We start from the raw sequence: 18296 nt of genomic DNA on the forward strand, positions 1-18296 counted from the left end.
ATGCGGGTCCTTGTCAAAGGCCTTACTGAAGTCCATTCTTTCTGAATCCCTCTCCGCGGCACCTCACCTCTCCCTCCCCTGCTCTCGATCCTCTCTTTATCAGCTGTTCAGCTCGTGTTTGTTGGCGTCGGTCTGACTCCCTTGTCAAAACCGGCTTCCTCTAACAATGGTTGCTTCTCCTTCCTGAGCTCAGAGATGCAGAGAATCCTCGACAGGATGGACGACAGCGAGACCCACATGAATAAGAAGCCCAGAATAACTGGCTCACGGGCTCCTTCCCGAGGTGAGTGGGGCAGTAAGACGGAGAGAGGGAGTTTCAATCTGAGATTGCCTCCCAGACCGTGTGATGGACACTGTGGATGGAAACTGCATCTGCATTTGACCCCGGTGGTTTGTGATGGCACAGTGGGGAGGGAACATCAATCTCTGCTTGAGCCCAGGACTGTGAGTCGCTGCAGCGGGAGATTCACTCTGTGCTTGACGCCGGGAGTGTGTGATGGAACAGTCTTGTGATCCCCGGTGTGCGCGCAGGGTCGATGATGAGAAAGCCTCAGCCAATTTGAACCTGACTGTTTTGCTCCCAGCTGAACCTGATGTATCGTACGCGGAGCCTAAATCCTAGACCCTCTCTGTGCCCCAGGTCCGTAGAGATGGAGGTCAGTTTCATCGTTGTTGCCTTGACTGTGGTCATGTAATTTGTCCATTCCTGTCGATAAAACCACAGGGCAAACTAACAGTTGACACTAACGATTCGCTGTTTGAGAATATGTCCGAGGGTACTCGCAGGAGTGATGACTAGGAGGGAGCAGTGTGAGAGGGTGAGAGGGCGTCTGCTCTCTAACTATCTCCCAGCATCTCTCTATTCCTTCTCCCTCATTATCTATTACCTCTCTCACTGCTCACTTTCTCAATCCGCTCCCCTCTGTCACCCTCCCCCGGTCTCTCACTCTCGCTCTCCCTTCTGCACTCTTCCCCTCACTTTCTCATTCCGTTTGTCTCTTCCACCCTCCCTCTCCCACATTTATCCTCCCTACACTTTCTACTCACTCACCCTTCTATCTTGCCTCTCAATCCATTCTCCCCGCTGACTACCTCACTCGCTTCTTTATCCTTCTTTTCTCCCACTTTATCGGCTCACTCTCCCCATCTCTCCTTGTTCTCGTTTCCCCATTCTCTTGCATTTTCCATCCCATCGACTCTCTTCGATCACCCCTCTCTCAACCATACCATTTCACCCTCTCTGTCGTTGAACTGCCTGTCTCGCTTCCCTCTCTTGCCTCTCTCCCTTCATCCCTCTCGTATTCCGCCAACCCTCTCTCCCCCTTTTCTGTACTCTCTTCCTTTCCCTCTGCACCTCACTGTCTGCGATTTTCTACCGCGCTCTCTCATCCTTGTCTATCTCTCTGTCGCAGACCATCAGACCTCCACCTACACCGAGCTGAACATTCTCGCAGAACATCAGACCTCCACCTACACCGAGCTGAACATTCGGAAAGGCGAACGCCTCACCAATACACACGCAGGTCAGTAATGCAACAACGACATCAGTCCAGATGGTTCTCATGTCCTACTCCCAAAGGCCCTATTGTGTGAGGCATTCTTCTCCACCAATTCCCTGGCAGCTCGTTCCACAGACTGACCACCATCTGGGTAACAAACGGTTGTCAATCGGCTCACCAGTTGAATCTTTTTCCCCTGTCTCCTTACAGCTGTGCGCTCAGGTCCTGTTTTGCCCAAGTCCAGGTGAAATAATTGCGTCCATTCACTCTGTCTGTGCCCCTCGTAGCTTTATATACCCCTTAAAGATCATCCCTGCGCTACAAGGAATAAAGTCGCAATCAACCCATCCTTTTTCCCTAACTCAGTCCCTGAATTCCTGGCAACGACTTCGAAAATCTCCCCGTGCACTCATTTCCAGTTCGATAGCTTCTTTCCTGGAACATGGAAGAGTGTCAGGGAAGTGATGTCTGAAGTGAAAATTAGGAATGAGAAGGTGTTCAGGAAGATCTGGAAGGTCTGAGGTGGAGAAATCTCTATACCAGATGGAATGCACCCTCGGGTTCGGAAGTGAAGTAGCTGGACAGTTTACAGAGGCATTGACAATGATCTTTCAAAATTTTATAGATGCTGGAATTGTCCCGAATGACTGGAAAAGTGAATCTGCTATTTAGCGACGGTGACGCTGCAGAAAAGGAAACCATAGGCCTTTTAGACTGACATTGTTATAGATGATATTACAGAATACCTGGAGGCAAATGATACGATAGAGTTGACGTGGATAGGCTTTTTATTGAGAGTAGGGAAGATTCAAACAAGAGGACATGATTTGAGAGTCAAGGGGCAAAAGCGTAGGGGTAACAGGAGGGGGAAGTTATTTAATCAGAGAGTGGTTGCTGTGTGGATCGTGCTTCCAGTAGAACTGGTAGAGGCAGGTTCGATATTGTCATTAAAAATGGATAGGTATATTGACAGGAAAGGAATGGAGGATTATGGGCTGAGTGCAAGTCGGTGGGAAGAGGTGAGAGTAAGCTTTCGGCACGGACTAGAAGGGCCCAGATGGCCTGTTTCCGTGCTATAAATATTATATGGTTATATGGCTACAGGTAAAAGCCAGCATGGTTTCCTGATCGGAAAATCCTGCCTGAATATCCTACTGCAATTTTTTGAAGAAACTACAAGCAGGGTAGTCCAAGGAAATGCAGTAAACATCGTGAGCTTCGATTGTCTGAAGGCCTTTGGCAAAGTGCCGCTCATGAGGCTGCTTAGGAAGAAATGAACCCATAAACGTACAGGGCACATACTAGCGTGTGTGGAGCATTGACGGATCGGCAGGAAAGACAGAATGGGAATAAAGGGATGTCAATGATTTCCCGATGACACAAATATGGGTGGGGGAGCGAGTAGTGTTGAGGAAGCAGAGAGCCTGTAAAAAGACTTAAATAGTATAAGGGAATGGGCAACGAAGTGGCAAATAAAAGACAATGTTGGAAAGTGTACGTTCATGCATTTTGGTGGAAGAAATTAACGGGCAGACTATGATTTAGAAGGGGAGGGGAGTTCAGAATACAGAGATACCAAGGAACTTGGGAGTCTTTGTGGATACCCTAAAGCTTAACCTCCAGGTTGAGTCGATGGTCAAGAAGGCGAATTCTATGTTGGCATTCATTTCTAGAGGTGTCGAATATTAGAGCAGAGATGTGATTTTGAGGCCCTATAAGGCACTCGTGAGATTACACTTGGAGTATTGTTTGCAGATTTGGGCTCTTTATTTTATAAAAGGTGTACTGGAATTGGGGATGGTGCAGAGAAGATTCACGAGAATGATCCCACGAATTAAAAGTTACCGTCCGCTGAACGTCTGGCAACTCTTGGGCTGTACTCCCTGGAGTTCATGAGAATGAGCGGCGAATTCATAAAAAACATTCCGAAATTTAAAAGGCCAGAACAGATGAAATATGGCAAAATTATTTGCCATGTTAGCGGAGTCTGGAACAAGAGGGCAAAGTCAGGATTGAAGGACGTCATTTAGAACTGAAATGCAGAGAAATTACTTTAGTCAGAGGGTGGAAAATCTGCCGTATTTGTTGCCATAAACGGCTGCGGATGCCACGTCTCTGGGTGACTCTCTTAGAGAGATAGAGATAGAGCTTAGCCAAGATATCAAAGGGTATGGGGAGAAGGAAGGGAGTTGAGGATTGCTGGAAAAATTGGATCAGCTCATGATTGAATGGCGGAGAATATTCGACGGACAAAATGGCTTACTTCTGTCTTATGGTCTTATAAATTTAGCAGCCATTTTCATTCAGGTCAATCATTCACGTCACACACAAAATAAAAACGAACACCAATCAAACTTGAGAGTCGTCTTTGTAAAAATATGTTGAGATTTGTTTAACTTGAGACTCTGGTACTGTAAACCACTAGGTTACCTACCGCTCTTCCTCTTGCAAGAAGCCAGGGAAGAAAGGAACACAATCGAGCGCGAAAATCCCCACAACATGTTAAGCCTCACAAGCCCGTCATATTTCCAATGTATAAAAAAAGATCAGAGGTTGCAAACAATAATAAAACGACGACTAAAATAATAAAACCGTATCCCTCTCTCTCTCTCACCAATTGACCCTCGCCCCTTCTGGCCCTCTCTGTCCCTCTGCCACATTTTTCTCCCCTCACTCTACCTCTCTCTCTCTCTCTCTCTCTGACTCTTTCGATAACGCTCTCACACTTCTCATTGCCACTTCACTCATAACCTCAGTCCCTCTTTTCCATTCCCACTGCCTGTCGAATTTCTGTCTTCCTTCTGCCTCCCCATTCTCTCCCATTTTCCCGTCCGGCGCCTTCATCTCTCACCGTGTTTCCGCTCTCCATCCGTCACTCTCGCTGCTGCTCATTCTCCACGTCTTTCTACACTCACTTCCTCATCTCCCTCATATTTTCTCCCAGTCTCTCACTCCGCCCCACCCCATTCTCTACCTGTTTATAGCCCTTCTATTTGTTTCTCTCTCACATTCTCTTCCATTCTCTTCCAGATGGTCTGGACCCCACCTACTCTCAGTTGAACCTTCGCAACAATGAACTTCTCATCGCTAAGGATGAAGATCCTCCGGTCACGTCGAGTGCAGGGGAAAAGCCAGTGACTGCTCAGGCAGGTCAGAGTTCACATTGATGACGCTATTCTGAAGGGGTCACGTGCTATACGCACAACTGTACAAATACTAATACATCTGCATCGTCCATTTCTCTGGCAGCTCCTTCCACAGACAGAGTACCGACTGATTAAAAAAATAAATGTCACTGTGGTCCGCAGTTAAATCATTTCTGCGATCACCTCAGAACAGTGCGCTCCGACACTCGAATCTGCATGTCCATAGAAAATGACTCTGCGCATTCACCTTGTCTTGCCCTACGTGGTTATATAAACCTCTGTCAGTCACCCATGAACTCCAAGGTATAAAATCCTAACCTGGCTGACTTATCTCCATAGCTCAGTCCCTCGAGTCTCGGCAGTATCCCCGTAAAGCACCCACTGCAATTGTTGCTGCTCAGTGGCATTTCACCTGGAGCAGTTGGACAAAGCCTGAACACTATACTCCAAGATCGGCCTACCCTACATCCTGTACAACTACTAAATGACCTCTCGACTCCTGTACTCAGTGCCTTGATTGATAAAGATGCAATCTTTACTGCCCTATCTATCCTTGACCTCAGTTTCTGGGAACAGTTTCCTGTAGCCCGGGGTCCATCTATTCTATAGCACTCTAACTCTTCACTGTGAATGTCCCACTGTGGCATGTCTTCCTCAAATACTGCAGCACGCAGTTATCCGAAATAAATTGTATTTGCTGCTGCTCGGCCCAGTTTCCCAGCAAATCGAGATCCAACTGTAAAAGATAACCGTCTTCACTGCTTACAACGTCATCTGCAAGCTTATCGTCCACGGCTTGTATAATAAGTTACAAATAGTCGATATAGTTGACAAAGATCCCGAGTCCCACCAACGACCTTCTGATAAACACCGCTAGGGAGCGGCCTGCAGTCTGAGAAACGAACTTCGACACTTAACCTTTGCTCCGACCGCCTAGCCAATAGTATGTCCAGTCATCCATCCCTCATTGCTTCGTTGCTTCTCCGTCTCTCCCGGTGTACCTTTCTCCCAACATCCAGTGCGATATACAATCCGGGAACTTGTTAATCAGCGTATATTATCTCTGCCAATGCGCACGCCAGTCAGTCAAATTTCGCTGTGCCCCTACCATTCTACAGAGAAACCCACTAATTGGAAAAGTTAAATGCCTTATTGAATTGCCTATTCTCATGAACCGCCTTGGTTCATCACTCAAAATATAGAAACATTACTCTACTACCATGAAGTGATCGGTATCCCTGGATGCAAATGGCTCCACTCCTGTCTGTGACGTATGTAAATGACCCGGAAGGCAATTTAGTTGAGTGGTTTGGTACTTATAACACGTTTGACTTCAAACTTGGGGGTTCAAAGGTCAGTGCGTTATGATGCAGCTTTATCAAAATTTCTGCTTAGGCTGCATCCGGCGTATTGCATACAGTTCTGGTCACCACATTATTGGGAGGATTAGAAGGCCTTCGACATCCTCCTAAGATGCTGAACGGGAGATCCGACAGAGGTTTCTAAGATCACAAGAGGCATAGACTGAGTAGACCAACAGCTCCTTTCACCAAAGCTGAAATGTCTAATACCAGAGGGAATGCATTGTGGTCAACATTGTAGGCCAGCTTCTGTACTCCGCTGGGTGGTCTCTGTTCTAGATCTGGAAATAATAAAATAATTCACTAACTCTATGAGACAGGACATTAAACACACAAAGCCTAGTTGAATATCCAGATTTCCATCCAAGTCTTTGCCACAAAAAGCAGAATTAGTAGGGCGGATCTGTGCACTACACTGGGAGTCACGGACTTCCACACAGCGTCCGCCGTCTGAGGTCTGTGCAGAGTCATCTCAGGGCCCAAATTCCCAGTTCATTATGAATCCAGTCACGCAAACTTGTGAACGAATCTCAAATGAAAAGGGCGTTGTTAACTGCCCATAAGTCCATAAGACAAAGGAGTAGAAGTCGGCCATTCGGCCCTTCTAGTCATCTCCGCCATTTCATCGTGAGCTGATCCAATCTCCCCTTTCGTCCTATTTCCCGCCTTCTCACCATAACCATCGATGCACTGACTACTCAGATACCTATCAATCTCTGCCTTAAATACACCCAATAACTTGGGCTCCACTGCCGCCCGTGGCAACAAATTCCTTAGATTCACCAGCCTCGGGCTAATTTTATTTTTTTTTTCGCATCTCTGTTCTGAAGGGGCGCCCTGCGATCCTCAATTCATGCCCTCTCGTACTAGACTCCCCCACCATGGGAAACAATTTTGCCGCATCCACTCTGTCCATGCCTTTCAGCATTCGAAATGTTTCTATGAGGTTTCCCCCCCCCCATTCTTCTAAACTCCAAGGAGCACAGTCCAGGAGCGGTCAAATGTTTCTCCTATGTTAACCCTCTCATTCCCGGAATCATTCTACAGAATCTTCTCTGAATCCTTTCAAAGGTCAGCACATCCTTTCTTAAATAATGAGCCCAAAACTGCACGCAGTACTCCAAGTGAGGTCTTACCAGTGCCTTATAGAGCCTCAACATCACATCCCTGCTCCGATACTATATTCCTCTCGAAATAAATGCCAACATTGCATTCGTTTTCTTCACCACCGACTCCACCTGGAGGTTAATCTGGAATTTAAGGGTATCCTGCATGAGCGCTCCCAAGTCCCGTTGCAACTCAGTACTTTGAATTCTCTCCCCATTGAAATAATAGCCTGCCCGTTTATTTGTTTCTACTAAGGTGCATGATCGTACTCTTTCCGACTTTGTAATTCATTTGCCACTTCGTTGCCCATTCCCCCAATCTATCCAAGGCTCCCTGCAGACTCTCTGTTTACTCAGCACTACCGTGTCCTCCACCAATCTTTGTATCATCAGCAAACTTAGCCACAAAGCCATCTATTCCATAATCCAAATCGTTGATATACAACGTAAAAAGAAGCGGCCACAACTCAGAGCCCTGTGGAACACCACTGGTAACCGGCAGCCAACCAGAATGGGATCTCTTTCTTTCCACTCTCTTTTTCCTGCCAAATGAACAACTCTCTATCCAAGTAGATATAACTTTATCAAGTCTCCCCTCATTCTTCTGCGCTCCAGAGAATAAAGTCCTAACTCATTCAACCTCTCTCTGTAACTCAGTTTCTCAAGTCCCATCAACATCCTTGTAATCCTTCTCTGCAATCTTTCAACCTTATTAATTCCTTCCTGTAATTAGGTGACCAAAACAGCACACAACACTCTAAATGCGTCCTCACCAATGTCTCTTACAACCTCCCCATAACATTCCAACTCTTATACTCAATACTTTCATTTATAAATGCCAATGTGCCAAAAGCTCTTTTTACGACCCGATCTACCTGTGACTACGCTTTTAGGGAATTATTGTAACTGTATTCCCAGATTAGTCTGTTCTACTGCACTCCTCAATGACCGACCATTTACCTTGTATATTCGACCTTGGTTTGTCCTTCCAAAGTGCAATACCTCACACTTGTCCGTATTAAACTCCATCTGCCATTTTTCAGCCCATTTTTCCAGCTTTTCCAATTCCCTCTGCAAGGTTTGAAAATCTGTTTCACTGTCCAGTACACCTCCAAACGTTGTATCATCAGCAAATTTGCTGATCGAATTTACCACATTATCATCCAGATCATTGATATAGATGACAAATTACAATGGACACAGCAGTGATCCCTGTGACATACCACTAGTCACAGGCCTCCACTCAGAGAAATAATCCTCGCTTTTTAGATTTTTTTTTTCATTTCTTCAAATTTGGCCCTTTTCCATTTTAGAACTTCAAACCCAGGACAAGATTTATCTTTATCCATGATCAAGTTAAAACTAATGGCGGTATGATCACTGTCCCTCGGTGTTTACCCATACAGATTTCCGTTACCTGTCCTAACTTGTTTCCTAATAGGGGATCTAAAATTGCATCCTCGCTAGTTGGTACCTCCACATATTGATATAGAAAACTTTGCTGAAGACGTTATACAAACACTAAACCATCTGGATGTTTAACAGTATGGGAATCCCAATCAATATGTGGAAAATTAAAATACCATACTATTACAACTATATGTTTACTGCAGTTGTCTGCTGTCTCTCTGCAGATTTGTTCCTCCAGTTCTCATTGACTATTGTGTGTTCTATAATCCAACCCCATTAATGTGGTCATCATGTCTTTCCTGGTTCTCAGCTCCACCCATATGGCCTCGGTAGCCAAGCCCACTAATCTGTCCTGCCTGAGCACTGTTGTAACATTTTCCCTGACTGTCAATGTCACCACCCCCACCCCCACTGTTCATCCCTCTGCCTCTGTCACGTCTGAAACAACGGAACCCTGCAACATTAAGCTGCCGTCCTGCCCCTCCTGTAGCCAAGTTTCACTAATGACTATGATGTGATAGTTCAACGTGTCAATCCACGCCCTCAGCGTGTCTGCCTTCCGGACAATACTCCTCGCATTGAAATAGACACACCTCAGAAGATTGTAACACCTATACACAACACTTCTATTTCTGAAGTTGCATGAACTTTTAACACAATTTATTTCGTCTCCCGCTCCATGATCTGCTATGGCCCTCCAGTTGCCAACCCCTGCAAATCGAGTTTAAAGCCTCCCCATTCAGCGCTCGTGGTTTTATACGTCTCTGTGAGGTCACCACTACGTTCCAAGAATTACAGTCCCAAACTGCCCGACCTCTCTGCACAAATCAGTCCCTCGAGACTACACAACATCCTCGTTCTCCTTCGCTCTCCACCTCTTTCACATTACCCACCCCACACTCTCTGCCCCTCCCGTACACACAGCCTCCTCCTCCACCAATCTCCTCCTCTATCTCCCCGATTCTCCCCAACCACTCTCTTCAAAAAAAAATCCCAGTCTTTCCCCTTCTATCTCCCCACTCTTCCCCCACCGCCCATATTATTTCCCCTCCTTGTCTCCTTTCGCTTCTCTCGTCCCTGTCTTCTTCCTTTCTAACTAACACACCCTCCCACCCGCAGCTCTCTCTCCTCCTCGTCATCCACTTTCACTTAATCCTGTGCCCTCTGGCTCCCAGCTCCCCGGAGTAGTGTACCATCTGAGACCTTATTAAAGTCTAGGTAGATTACGTCTACTTCCCGTGCTTGGTCCGTCCTTCCAGATCAAAGTAGCCCGACAGCTCTCCTTGGGTCTCACGGCATCCAGTACCACTCTCCCTCCTCCATCTTCCACCCTCCCTATTTCTCCACTCCGTCCCTCTCTCATCGGTCAATCCATTCCCCGTCTCTCCGTCCCTTCCTCTCTTCCAACTCCCAGAGTGATCTGCCGTCTGCGATCTTATGACTGCACTTGTTAATGTCAGTGCGCATTTTATCAATCAGTCAGGAGAAGCGGGTCATCCGCAATAAAATCGGTCAATCTAATCGCCCGAGACCTCACGCCATTATGTAAAGCAGCCCAACAAATGCCTTATTGAAGTCCCTGCACATCATGTCAACTACACTGTCTCATCAGCCGTCTTGGTGCCTCTCTCCAAAGATGGAAAACTGCCATGTTCCCTCCGTGGACACTTGTCTACACTTCCTGCTGCTAAGGTGCAGCAGCCAGATTAATCATAGACCCCTACCCAGCACGGACTCCCTCCCATCGGGGTGGGGGTGTGGTGGGGTTGAGATATCAGATTATCGAAAGGCCCCCTGGAACGTTCAGATGGACTCCTGACCTCACGATCGACCTCGTCGTTGCCCCTCGCACCTTATCGTCTGCCTGCACTGCGCTCTCTCTGTAACTGTACCGCTTTACTCTGCAGTCTGTGATTGTTTTACGCTGCTCTACAATTATGAAAGGATTTGTATCTCTGGATGTAACTGGGCCCTCGCCTGTCCGTGATGTATATAAATGATCTGGATTAAATTGTAGAGGGGTGCTTTAGACACATAAAAACATAGAAAACATACAGCTCAATACAGGCCGTTCGACCCACAAAGCTGTGCCGAACATGTCCCTACCTAAGAACTACCAAGACTTTGCCCATATCCTCTGTTATTCTCAGCTGGATTTTGCTATCCAGGAGTCCGATAAAGAACGTATCATTTCCATCTTCATCACAGGCGCCGGAAACCCATTCTACGCATTCACCACTCCCTGTGTAAAAAACTTACCTCTGTCATCTACTCTACACCTACTTCCAAGCACCTTCAAAGTATTCCCTCTCGTGCTAACCATTTCAGCCCTGAGAATAAGACTACATGATCTATACGATGTGTCTCTCCTTATCTTGTACAACACTATCAATTCATCTTTCATCCTCCATCGCTCCAAGGAGAAAAGGACGAGTTCACTCACCCTATTCTTATAAGGCATGCTCCCCAATCCAGGAAACACCCTTGTAAATCTCTTACGGTTTCCAAGTCCTTAATGTAGTTAGAAACATTGAAAACCTACAGCACGATACAGGCGTTTCAGCTCACAAGTCTGTGCCGAACATGTCCCTACCTTAGCAATTACTAGGCTTACCGATAGCCCTCTATTTTTCTACGGTCCATGTACCTATCCAGGAGCCTCTGAAAAGACCCTATCGGGTCCGCATCCACCACCGTTGCCGGCAGCCCATTCCACGCACTCACCACTGTCTGCTTAAAAAAACGTACCCCTGACATGTCCTCTGCATCTACTCCCCAGCACGTTAAACGTGTGTCCTCTTGTGGCAACAATTTCAGCCCTGACCCGTATCATCCTCCGTCGCTCCAAACAGAAAACGCCGAGTTCACTCAACCTGTTCTCATAAGGCATGCTCCCCAATCCAGGAAGCATCCTAGAAAATCTCATTTGGATCCATTCTCTTGCTTCCAAATCCTTCCTTTAGTGAGTCAACCAGAACTGAGCACAGTACTCCATCTGGGGTCTGAACAGTGTCCTACATAACTGAAACATTTCCTCGTAGCTCCTAAATTCAATTCCACGATTGATGAAGGACAATTTACCGTATTTCTTTTTTAACCACCGATTCAACCTACGTAGCAGCTTTGAGTGTCCTATGGACTCAGTCCCGAAGATCCTTCTGATCCTCCGCACTGCCAAGAGTTTTATCATTAATACTATATTGCACATCATATTTGACCTACCAAATTAAACCACATCACACTTATCTGTGTGGAACTCCATCGGACACTTCTCAGCCCAGTTTTGCATCCTATCAATGTCCCGCTGTAACATCTGACAACCCTCAACACTATCCACAACACCTCCAACCATTTTGACAACAGCGAAATTATTAACCCATCCCTCCACTTCCTCATCCAGGTGATTTATAAAAATCACAAAGGGTAGGTGGCCCAGAACACATCTCTGAGGCACACCGCTTGTCACAGGTGTCCATGCAGAATATGAACCTACCACAAGAATAATTTGCCTTTTGTGGGCAAGCCAGTTACTGATCCACAAAGCAATATCCCCTTGAATCCCATGACCTCTTACTTTCTCAATAATCCTTGCTTGGGGTATCCTATCAAATACCCTGCTAAAATCCAAAAACACTACATCTCCGGCTCTACCTTCATCAATGTGTTTAGTCACGTCCTCAAAAAACTTTAAAAGACTCGTGAGGCACGACCTGCCTTTGATAAAGCCAAGATAACTATTCATATTTATATTAAACCTGTCAAAATATTCATAAATCCTGCCTCTCAAGATCTTCTCCGTCAACTAAGCAACCACTAAAGTAAGACTCACTGGCCAATAATTCCGTGGACTATCCCTCCTCCATTTCTTGAACAAGGGAACAACATTCGCAACCCTCCAATACTCCGGAAACCCTCTCGTCGTCATTGATGATGTAACGGTCATTGCCAGATGCTCAGCAATCTCCTACCTCACTTCCCATAGTAGCCTGGGGTACATCTCGTCCGGTCCCGGTGACCTGTCCAACTTAATGCTTTCCAAAATCTCCAGCTCATCCTCTTTCTTAATTTCTACATTCTTAAGCTTTTTAATCCACTGCAAGTCATCCCTTCAATCTCCAAGATCATTTTCCGTAGTGAATACAGAAGTAAATATTCAATCAGAACCTCCGCCACTTCATCCGGTTCCATACACATATTTCCATTGTCTCACTTGATTTGTCCTGTTTTCTCACGTCTCATCCTCTTGATCTCAACGTTCCTATAGAATGCATTGGGGTTTTCCTTAATTCTGACGGCCAAAACCTTCTCATGTCTCCCTCTGGCTCTCCTAATCTCTTTCTCAAGCTCCTTCGTGCTCGCCATAAAATCTTCTAGATTCATATCAGTACCTTGTTTTGAAACGTTCGTACGGTCTTCTTTTCATCTGATGTGATATACAGCAGCCTTTCTACACCGGGGTTCCTATACCTGACCATCTCAGTGGAACACCCCACAAGAACACCCTGAACTTTGCCACATTTCTTCCGTACGTTTCTCTGCGAACATCTGTTTCCAAATCCACCTTCCAACTTCGTGCCTAGTGCCCTTTAATCCATATAAAAGTTTCCCTAACTTGTCTGTGTCTATCCCTCTCCAATGCTATTGTAAAGGAGATAGAATTGTGATCAGTATCGCCAAAATGCTCTCCCACTGAGAGAGCTGACACCTGACCAGGTTCGCTTCCCAAAACCGGATCAGGTGCAGCCTCTCCTCCTGTAGGACTATTTACATATTGTGTCAATAATCCTTCCTGAACACACCTAACAAACTCCACCCCATCTAAACACCCTCACTCTAGGAGGATGCCAATCAATAGTTGGGAAATTAAAAACTCCCACCAAAGCAATCCAGTTGTTATTACAACTTTCCAGAATCTATCTCCCTCTCTGCTCCTCGACGTCCCTGTTACTATTGGATAGTCTATGCAAAACGCCTATTAGAGTTTTTGACCCCTCCCTATTCCTAACGTACACGCACAGAGACTGCGCAGACAACTCCTCCATGGCGTCCTCTTTTTCCACAGCGGTGACAATATCCCTGATCAACATTGCCATGCATTCACTTTTTTTCCTTCCTCCCTACTTTTTCTGAAACATCTTAACCCGGCACTTGAATTTGCCATTCCTGAACTTGAGACATCTAAGCTTCTGTAATGACCGCAACATCATAGCTCCAAGTGCTGATCCACGCTCTAAGCTCATCCGATCTTCGAATTAAAATAGACTCGTCTCAAACATTATACTGAGCGCGTCTCTTCTCCTTCAGCTGCCTATCCTTCCTTTCTGCATTGTCTCCAAAATTTCTCTATTTGTGAGCCAACTATCGGTCTGAACGCGTCCCTTCTGTACCATCTGACTATACTCCCTCTCGCACTGTCTCCAAGCTTTCTCTATTTGTGAGCCAACCTCTCTTTCCTCTGTCAATTCGGTTCGGTTCCAAACCCCTAGCAATTCTCGGTTAAACCCTCCCCAGAAGCCTTAGCAAACGTCCCCGCCAGGATATTAGTCCCCTTCGAATTAGTCCCCATCCTTTTTGTAGATGTCACCCTGGCCCCAACAGAGCTCCAAATGATCCAGAAATATGAATTCCTGTCCACTGCTCCAATCCCACAGCCACGCATTTATCTTCCACCTCATTCTATTCCTATTCTCACTTTCACGTGGCTCAGGCAGGAACTCCGCGATTACTACCTTTGAGGTTCTACTTAATTTTTTTTTCCTAAATCTTGCAGTATTTCTTCAGGACCTCCTCCCTTTTCCTGCTTTTGTCGTTGCTACCAATATGTACCAAGATTAACCATATAACCATATAACAATCACAGCACGGAAACAGGCCATCTCGGCCCTCCTAGTCCGTGCCGAACTCTTAATCTCACCTAGTCCCACCTACCCGCACTCAGCCCATAACCCTCCACTCCTTTCCTGTCCATATACCTATCCAATTTTACCTAAAATCACGCAACTGAACTGGCCTCTACTACTTCTACAGGAAGCTCATTCCACACAGCTATCACTCTTGGAGTAATGAAATACCCCCTCGTGTTTCCCTTAAACTTCTGCCCCTTAACTCTTAAATCATGTCCTCTCGTTTGAATCTCCCCTACTCTCAGTGGAAGCAGCCTATTTACGTCAACCCCATCTATCCCTCTCAAACTTTTAAATACCTCGATCAAATTTCCCCTCAACCTTCTACGCTCCAATGAATAGAGACCTAACTTGTTCAACCTTTCTCTGTAACTTGAGTGCTGAAACCCAGGTAACAGCCCAGTAAATCGCCTCTGCACTCTCTCTAATTTATTGATATCTTTCCTCTAATTCGGTGACCAGAACTGTACACAATATTCCAAATTTGGCCTTACCAATGCCTTGTACAATTTTTAACGTTATATCCTGACTGCTGTACTCAGTGCTCTGATTTATAAAGGCCAGCATTCCAAAAGCCTTCTTCACCACCCTATCTACATGAGACTCTACCTTCAGGGAACTATGCACTGTTATTCCTAGATCTCTCTGTTCCACTGCATTCCTCAATGCCCTACCATTTACCCTGTGTGTTCTATTTGGATTATTCCTGCCAAAATGTAGAACCTCACACTTCTCAGCATTAAACTCCTTCTGCCAACGTTCAGCCCATTCTTCTAAACGGCATAAATCTCCCTGCAAGCAATGAAAACCCACCTCATTATCCACAACACCTCCTACCTTAGTATCATCGGCATACTTACTAATCCAATTTACCACCCCATCATCCAGATCATTTATGTATATTACAAACAACATAGGGCCCAAAACAGATCCCTGATGCACCCCGCTAGTCACCGGCCTCCATCCCGATAAACAATTATCCACCACTGCTCACTCGTATCTCCCATCTATCCACTGTTGAATACATTTTATTACTCCAGCATTAATACCTAACGACTGAACATTCTTAACTAAACTCCCATGTGGAACATTGTCAAAGGCTTTGCTGAAGTCCATATAGACTACATCCCCTGCCTTACCCTCTTCAACATTCCTCGTAACTTCTTCAAAACATTCAATAAGGTTTGTCAAACATGACCTTCCACCCACAAATCCATGCTAGCTACTCCTAATCAGATCCTGTCTATCCAGATAATTTTTAATACTATCTCTAAGAATACCTTCCATTATTTTACCCACCACTGATGTCAAACTGACAGGTCTATAATTGCTAGGCTTACTTCTAGAACCCTTTTAAACAATGGAACCACATGAGCAAAATGCCAATCCTCCTGCACAATCCCCGTTTCTAATGACATCTTAAAGATCTCCGTCAGAGCTCCTGCTATTTCTACACAAACCTCCCTCAAGGTCCTGGGGAATATCCTGTCAGGACCCGGACATTTTTCCACTTTTAAATTTCTTAAAAGCGCCAGTACTTCCACCTCTTTAATTGTCATAGGTTCCATACCTTCCTTTCTTGTTTCCCACACCTTACACAATTCAATATCCTTCTCCTTAGTGAATACCGAAGAGAAGAAATCGTTCAAAATCCCTCCCATCTCACTCGGCTCCACACATAGCTGACCAATCTGATTATCTAAGGGGCCAATTTTATCCCTCACTATCCTCTTGCTTTTAATATAACAATAGAAACCTTTCGGATTTACTTTCTCCTTATTTGTCAAACCAATCTTGTATCTTCTTTTAGCTTTTCTAATCTCTTTCTTAAGATTCCGTTTACATTCTTCATATTCCTCGAGCAATTCCTTTACTCCATGCTGGCTATATCTATTGTAGACATCCCTCATTTTCCGAAACAAATTTCTAATATCCCTTGAAAGCCATGGTGCTTTCAAACCTTTAACCTTTCCTTTCAACCTGACAGGAACATAAAGATTCTGTAACCTCGTAATTTCACCCTTAAATGACCTCCGTTTCTCTATTACATCCTTCCCATAAAACAACTTGACCCAATCCACTCTCTCTAAATCCCTTCGCATCTCCTCAAAGTTTGCCTTTCTCCAATCAAAAATCGCGACTCTCGGTCCTGCCCTGTCCTTCTCCATAATTATATTGAAGCTAATGCTATTGTGATCACTGAACCCGAAGTGCTCCCCAACGCATACATTTGTCAGCTGTACTATCGTATTCCCTAACGGAAGATCCAACAGGGCCCCATCTCTAGTCGGTACTTCTATGTATTGTATCAAAAAACTATCCTGCACACATTTCACAAACTCTAAACCGTCCAGCCCTTTAACAGAATGAGCTTTCCAGTCTACGTGTGGAAAATTAAAACTCCCACAATCACCACCTTGTGTTTACTACAAATATCTGCTATCTCCTTGCACAGTAGCTCTTCCAACTCACGCTCTCCATTAGGTGGCCTGTAATACACTCCTATCAGTGTTACTACACCTTTCCCATTCCTCAATTCCATCCAAATAGCCTCCCTAGAGGAGCTCTCTAATCTATCCTTCCAAAGCACCGCCATAAGATTTTCTCGGACAAGCAATGCAACACCTCCTCCTCTGGCCCCTCCTACTCTATCACACCTGAAGCAACTAAATCCAGGAATATTTAGTTGGCAATCACACGCTTCCTGCAACCATGTTTCACTAATAGCTACAACATCATATTTCCAGGTATCAATCCACGCTTTAAGCTCATCCACCTTTCTTACAATGCTCCTAGCATTAAAATCGATATATTTAAGATACTCTCTACCTCCTCATCTCTTTTCATCCCTATCAATGCATTCAAATTTATTATCCTTTTCTTTCTTCTCGACTACATCTTCAGGCTGAGCGCATCCCTTCTCCATCACCTGCCTTTCCTCCCTCACACTGTCTGTTTACTTGTTCTACTGGTGAACTAACCTCCTCTCCCATAGTTTCCTTAAATTGATTAACGCCACCCCCCCCCGTCTTACTAGTTCAAATTCTGCCCTGTAGCCCTAGCAAACCTCCCTGCTAGGATATTGGTCCCCCCAGGATTCAAGTGTAACCCGTCCTTCTTGAACAGGTCACGCCTGCCCCAGAAGAGTTCCCAATGATTCCTACCTTTGCGGTCCTTCTTCTTAACTGCCTTCCTAACTCCCTATACTCTCGTTTCAGGACCTCTTCCCCTTTCCTACCTATGTCATTGGTACCTACATGTACCACGACCTCTGGCTCCTCACTCTCCCATTCCAGGATAACTTGGACGCGATCAGAAACGTCCCGAACCCTGGCACCATGGAGGCAAATTACCATCCGGGACTCCCGATAACCTCCACAGAACCCCCTGTCTGAACCCCTGACTATCGAGTCCCCTATTACTATGGTCCTCTTTCTTCTATCCCTACCCTTCTGAGCTACAGGGCCGTCCTCTGTGCCGGAGGCCCGGCCACTGTCACTTCCACCAGGTAGGCTGTCCCCCACAACAGTACTCAAACATGAGTACTTATTGTCAAGGGGTACAATAAGATCTGAGGCTGTTCTCCTTTACACTACAAGATATCGTGGACCAGATCAGAAACATCTCGGACACTGGTACCTGGGAGGCAAACGACCATCCGCGTTTTTTCGTTCGTCCACAGAATCGCCTATCTGAACTCCGAACTACAGTCCCCTATCGCTACTGCATTCCTCTTCCTTTCCCTGTACATCCGAGCCACGGGACCAGACTCTCTTACAGAGGCACGACCATTGTTGCTTCCTCCAGGTAGGCTGTCACCACCCAACAGGAATCAGGCAGGAATACCTATTGTTAGTGGGCACTTATGAAA

General features: G+C 45.6%; 1 protein-coding gene across 1 annotated transcript in view; it reads left to right on the forward strand.

Moving 5' to 3' along the window:
• Positions 1–205: 205 nt before the first annotated feature.
• LOC132389695 (C-type lectin domain family 12 member B-like) overlaps positions 206–18296 on the forward strand; it is a 48602-nt gene continuing 30511 nt past the window's right edge. The window contains exons 1-3 of the mRNA XM_059962256.1: positions 206–283; positions 1413–1523; positions 4530–4649. Of these exons, the coding sequence (XP_059818239.1) occupies positions 217–283; positions 1413–1523; positions 4530–4649 (298 nt within the window). The 5' untranslated portion in view covers positions 206–216. The remainder of the gene's footprint in view (positions 284–1412; positions 1524–4529; positions 4650–18296) is intronic.

This window comes from Hypanus sabinus, unplaced genomic scaffold, assembly GCF_030144855.1.
Source record: "Hypanus sabinus isolate sHypSab1 unplaced genomic scaffold, sHypSab1.hap1 scaffold_630, whole genome shotgun sequence".
NCBI classification, from domain to species: Eukaryota; Metazoa; Chordata; class Chondrichthyes; order Myliobatiformes; family Dasyatidae; genus Hypanus; species Hypanus sabinus.